Source organism: Oryctolagus cuniculus, chromosome 9, assembly GCF_051225735.1.
Source record: "Oryctolagus cuniculus isolate XC-2025 breed Fujian yellow rabbit chromosome 9, ASM5122573v1, whole genome shotgun sequence".
NCBI classification, from domain to species: domain Eukaryota; kingdom Metazoa; phylum Chordata; class Mammalia; order Lagomorpha; family Leporidae; genus Oryctolagus; species Oryctolagus cuniculus.
Genome location: NC_142875.1, coordinates 102,916,473 through 102,922,472, shown reverse-complemented (window position 1 = coordinate 102,922,472; position 6,000 = coordinate 102,916,473). Strand labels below are relative to the sequence as shown.

The window sequence follows — 6,000 nt, the reverse complement described above, 5'->3', positions numbered from 1 at the left end:
AGCCGGGGCCAGGCCAGGCCAGCTCCTCTGGCAGCAGAGCTGGGGCAGGTGACAGGCAGCGGGTGTCGCAGCCGAGGGAGTGAGGAGGCGCCTGGGAACGGAGCTGGAAAACTGGGAGCCGTCCAGCCAGAGCCCAAGTAAGAGGGAACTGGCCGGGCTCTACTCTCTGGGGCTGGGGGCTGCGGGGGGAGCTCAGGGAGGGCTGGGGCTGGATGCACTGGTCTCCGACGTGGAAGGCCTGGCTGGGGACGCGATGCAGGCACCCCAACATTCCCTCATTCGTTAGAGGGAGATCCAGTCCTTAGGAGTCTCGCGTGGGGTGTGAAGCACAGAGCATGGCCTGGTGGGGACTCCCCAGCACCTATCCTGTGTCCCTGGCAGGAGCCGGAGCTACCCCTTGACCGGTCAGCCATGGGGGAGATGGAGCAGCTGAGACAGGAAGCAGAGCAGCTCAAGAAGCAGATCGCAGTAACCCAGAGCCCTCCCACCTGGGGCCCAGAGACCACACAGCAGCCGAGGGAGTGGGGCCTGGGGGCGGAGGGGCTGGCTTTGCTCTTGACTGACACCTTAGGGGCCTCTGGCCTAGAAGTGATCAGAGACTGAGTGTGAATCTCATATCTGAGACCCACCCCCCAAAACCCCAGAGACCTGGGCGCCCTCTACCCGCACCCTGCCCGTCCCCTCCCCTGATGTCTGCTTTCCCCACAGGACGCCAGGAAAGCCTGTGCTGATATTACCTTGGCAGAGGTGAGACCCCACCCCCACCCCGTCCCCCTGAGGCCAGAACATGAGGGGAGGGGCGGGGAGCTGTGCTCCCTGAACAGCCACACCTGGTGCCCGAGCTTCGGTACAGTGCGTCCGGGGAGCCAGGGCCGGCATTAATTAATTCATTCCACAAACTCTGAGTGAGACCTGCTGCGGCCCAGGCACTGTGTTAGATGCTAAATGCACCCTATTCCTTTTGTCCACCGTGAAACAAGAGTGATTCCACACCCCTGAAGGGCTGTGAGTGTGAAGATTTACTTTGTAATTCACGAAGCCCTTAGAAACTGGTAGCTGGGCATCTAATACTGTGTTCCCTCAACTCCAGCATGCGCCTTGCTTCCCATTTGCAATGGCTGCTTTCCATTTCTACTGGCAGCATGGTTTTTTCTTGGTAATACACAATATGATGGAGTTTTCTAGAGTTGATGACACTTTAGATTGGGTTGACTATGTTAACTACAAGAGTAAACACGCTGGGCTAAGTTCTTTAAATACATAATTTCATTTAATTTTCACCACAGCTGTCAGGTAGGTGTTGTGATGGCCTCCTTTTACATCTTAGGCTCAGAGAGGTTAAGCAGCTTACCCAAGATAACAGAGCAAGTAACAGCAAGTCAAAGCTCCTAAGTCTGGGGCCCTTGCAGCTGGTTGGAGTACAAGGGGCACTGACTAAGAATCTCGGGAGGCGTAGTTGCAGGGTGCCCCACAAAGGTGCTGACCTGGGTGGTGGCTGTGCCATTGGGAGTTTGTGCCTCTCTTCCCCAGGGTGGGGTTCAGTGGCTTCACCCTGGCGGCTTGAAACTGATCAAGATGACAGTGTTTGCATAGTGGAAGTTGCCCTCCCTCACTCCCCGTGGAGAAGCTGGTGTTGAACACTTAGTGACACACATCTGTGTGTGTGGTCACGCACATATCCGTCTGAGCCACACCAGGGCAGGGACTTATTTTCCCGGGACTGGGGGTCTGCCCCTAAATACTGGAGCAGAAACTTGCACAGACCAGTGGCTAGGACAGACACCCCATACCTAATGCCCCTTTCTCTGCAGCTGGTGTCTGGCCTGGAGGTGGTAGGACGAGTCCAGATGCGGACCCGGCGGACACTAAGGGGACATCTGGCCAAGATCTATGCCATGCACTGGGCCACTGATTCCAAGTGAGGCTTGAGGAGGGCCCAGAGGGGAGGGGGGCCGGCAGGAGGGGCTTGGATGACCCGAGTGCCCTCTCCACAGGCTGCTGGTAAGTGCCTCCCAGGACGGGAAGCTCATCGTGTGGGACACCTACACCACCAACAAGGTACCAGCCCGGCCTCTGCCACTCTCCCTCCTTCCAGCCCGCAGTGCCCAGCGCCCTCTGCCCCGGGGGTTCTGCCTCCACCCAAACCCCACTGTCCCGCAGGTGCACGCCATCCCACTGCGCTCCTCCTGGGTCATGACCTGTGCCTACGCCCCGTCAGGGAACTTTGTGGCGTGCGGGGGGCTGGACAACATGTGTTCCATCTACAGCCTCAAATCTCGTGAGGGAAACGTTAAGGTCAGCCGCGAGCTCTCTGCTCACACAGGTGAGTGAGAGGCCCACTCTGCCCGGCTGGGGGCTAAAGCGCCCCAACAGATTGCGGCTTTGCAGCCGGGGCACTGTCCTTCTGACCACCCCTAGGTTATCTCTCCTGCTGCCGCTTCCTGGACGACAACAACATTGTGACTAGCTCTGGGGACACCACGTGGTGAGGCCTGAATGCTGTGGGGGCTGGGCTTGGGAGGAGGCCCTCGGCTTCTATCTGTGACACGTCCTCCCTCTCGCAGTGCCTTGTGGGATATTGAGACGGGGCAGCAGAAGACTGTGTTTGTGGGGCACACGGGTGACTGCATGAGCCTGGCTGTGTCTCCCGACTTCAAACTCTTCATTTCGGGGGCCTGTGACGCCAGCGCCAAGCTCTGGGACGTGCGGGAGGGGACCTGCCGTCAGACTTTCACTGGCCACGAGTCGGACATCAACGCCATCTGTGTGAGCACCCCACCCTGCTCCAGCCCGGCAGCCACCAAGACAGACAGACACACACACAAGGTCCCTTTTCACTTGGAAAGAACTGCACCTTACATCAAGACCAACAATTCTCATGTACCCTGCACCCAGATTCATGGCGAATATGTGGGCATCTTCGCTTTATCATCCTCTCTCTGCAGAGAAATACAGTTTAGATAGACACACACACCAGGATGTAGATTTAGATATGTTTTGAGAGTAGGTGCAGACACCATGCTTCTTTATAAACAATTTTATTTATTTATTTGAAAGGCAGAGGCAGAGACAGAGCTTTTCCATCCTCTGGTTTACTCTCCAAATCCCTCAACAGCTGGGGCAGGGCCACGCGGAAGCCAGAAGCCAGGAACTCTGTCTCGGCCTCCTGTATTGGTGACAGGGACCCGGTGATGTGAGCCGTCACCTGCTGTCCCTGAGTGTGCACATCAGCAGGAAGCAGCGATGAGACGAGGAGCCAGGACTCAAACCCAGGCACCCTGAGATGGGGTGTGGCATCTCAACCACTGTGCCAAATGCCCGCCCCCATCATGTCCCTTTATCCTTTAAACAAACCAAAAACCAAGGTCCTTCTGCTAGAAGCCACAGGATGATTCTTAAAATCAGGGAATTCAACACTGACACAATACTATGGTCCAGGCCATATTCAGATTTCACCAATTATCTTTCAAATGTCCTTAATGACAATTTTTTCCTGTTCAGGACCCAATCCAGAAACATGCATCACATTTCTTTGCCATATCTTCTTAGTCTCCTTTAAGCTGGAACATTTTTCTTCCTCTGTTGGGCCTGACATTTTTAGATTGCAAACCAGTTTTCCATGCCTTTCCCCACATTTGCGTTTATCCAATTCTTCCTCATGATGGGATTTGGGTTATGCATCTGTGGCTGGTCCTGTTAAACGCACTGAGATCCCACCCACTTGTGTGGCATCTGCATCAACCTCTGCCCTTCCAGCCATGTGCCTCAGGGGCAAACCCAGCCTGGAGCTCTGGCCTGCAAGCTGGAAACAATGCCTGCCTGCAGTGCTGTGGTGAGGGGCACGTGACAGGGGAGGGGAAGCCAGAGGCACGCAGGTGGCGTGTGCTCAATGGCAGCACTTGGGTCAGGGGTTTGGTGCAGAGGTTAGGATTGGAATACCTGGTTCTGGTTCTGGTCCACGGTACTTCGCTCCTGATCCAGCTTCCTGCTATTGAGTACCCTGGGAGACAGTAGGTGATGGCTCAAGTACTTGGGTCCCTGACACCCATGTGGAAGACCTTGCATGGGGTTCCAGGTTCCTAGGTTTGGCTTGGCTCAGTCCCAGCAGTCATAGGCATTTGGGGAGGGTGGTGAACCAGAGGGTGGAAGATCTGTCTCTATTTCTATGTTTTTCAAGTAAATTAAAAAAAAATTTTTTTAAACAAAATGTCAGCAGTGAGCAACCATGCTGTAGCTGCTTCTCACCAGAGGCCAAGGCAGGGACAGGCAGGGAGACTGAGAGAAGCAGCTTGCCCTGCAGCCAGCCGGTGGGAACCAGGGGGAGGTGGAAGCGGCGGGCTGCCCAAGGTCTGACTCCCTGGCCACCTGTACCCTCAGTTCTTCCCCAATGGAGAGGCCATCTGCACTGGCTCGGATGACGCCTCCTGCCGCCTGTTTGACCTGCGAGCAGATCAGGAGCTGACCGCCTACTCCCACGAGAGCATCATCTGCGGCATCACATCCGTGGCCTTCTCCCTCAGTGGCCGCCTGCTCTTCGCAGGTTACGATGACTTCAACTGCAATGTCTGGGACTCCATGAAGTGTGAGCGTGTGGGTAAGGGCCAGCCCCGTGCACTGCCGCCTCAGCTGGGTTCTTCCTCCTACCAGCTCCCCCTTCTTGGGACCCTCTAACTGCTGGACAACTCTGCTCCTGGGGCCCAGCACCCTTGGTTCCCAACTGTCTGCCCCCAAAGACAAGTTGCTCTGAGTCGCCCTTCTCCACTCCCCAATGCCATGGCTGCGCTCTGCTGGTCATCCACGTTCTGGGTTCCTGGGGCTTCAGGGACAAACACTGAAGGGAGGCACAACCCCAGGGAACGCTAAAAGGGAGCAGAACCCAGGGGACCTGATGGTTTGGCCGCAGCCCAGGGGTGTACCTGGCACCAGCCTGGACCACAGCTGAAGCCGAGCAGGGTGTGGCTTCTTCTCTGGACAGCAGCACTGGCTGGAGAGTCAGGACCCAGATCCTGCTCCAGACACTCCCTCCCTCCCTGATGCCCTAGAGCAAGCTCCTTCTCCTGGGCCACACCCCTGCATCTGGAAACAGGGCAAAAGGAAGAAAAGATTGCCTTCCCCACTTTCCAGTGCCTGCCAAGGTGCCCCGCCCCTCCTGCAACCCAGGTTCTTGACAAGAAATTAACCTCAAGAAAAATCCCTTCCCTTAGGGCTAATCTTCTTTCAGACTCCTCCAGGGGCTTAGAGTGCAGCCTACCCACCCCAGGATTCCATGCACGCGTGCACGCACACACAGCACCTCCCCAGTCAGCACGGGGGACAGGCTGACTCCTCTCTTCCTCCTCAGGCATCCTCTCTGGCCACGACAACAGGGTCAGCTGCCTGGGGGTCACAGCCGACGGGATGGCTGTGGCCACTGGTTCCTGGGACAGCTTCCTCAAAATCTGGAACTGAAGAGGCTGGAGGAAGGGGTGTGGACGGCCATGAAGACACCCAGCTGCCCCTCCCACACCCAATCTCATTCAGATTCTCTCTCCTCTGTCCCAGATGCCACTGCTGCTCTCTCCTTTGAGGGCAGGGGGGAATATGGGGAGTGTGCCTTTGGGAGGTAGCATCAGGGACACGGGGCAAAGAACTGCCCCATCTCCTCCCACGGCCCCTCTCTCCATAGTCCTCACAGCCCCTCCCTTGCCCAGCAAAGAAAACAGCCCCTCCCCAGCCTTTGCAGGCCCAGCAGGCCCAGCAGGCCCAGCGTAAGAGCCTTGCCCTAGGATTCCTCCCCAGAGCTGCTCCTTTGTCCAGGTCTGGGTGGTGTAGGGCACTCAGCCCCGTCACTGTGACTCTGGCATCACGAGGCGCCTGGGTCCCTTCTCCTTTTTCTGCCATTTGCCCTCTCTCCTATGGCACCTGCAATAAAGTATAGCAGTCTGGTACATCTGGTCTACCCCGGCTTCTGGTCTCAAAAGACCCAAGCGCCATCTAAGGGTGATCAAAGTGTTACAGATT

At 56.7% G+C, this 6,000-nt stretch overlaps 1 protein-coding gene across 2 annotated transcripts; it reads left to right on the top strand.

The window, feature by feature from the left end:
* On the top strand, positions 1 to 5,927 carry GNB3 (G protein subunit beta 3). Of its 2 annotated transcripts, none has more exons than XM_002712904.6 (10): positions 1 to 137; positions 382 to 468; positions 709 to 747; positions 1,812 to 1,918; positions 1,995 to 2,058; positions 2,161 to 2,323; positions 2,419 to 2,485; positions 2,565 to 2,766; positions 4,378 to 4,594; positions 5,342 to 5,927. In XM_002712904.6, exons 2-10 carry the CDS (start codon positions 412 to 414, stop codon positions 5,446 to 5,448), a joined length of 1,023 nt encoding a protein of 340 aa, XP_002712950.1. In that variant the 5' UTR covers positions 1 to 137; positions 382 to 411; the 3' UTR covers positions 5,449 to 5,927. The 2 variants fall into 2 exon arrangements, with proteins under 2 accessions (XP_002712950.1, XP_089160656.1); XM_089304530.1 differs by having other exon boundaries at positions 12 to 137; positions 382 to 404.
* The last annotated feature ends 73 nt before the right edge of the window (positions 5,928 to 6,000 follow it).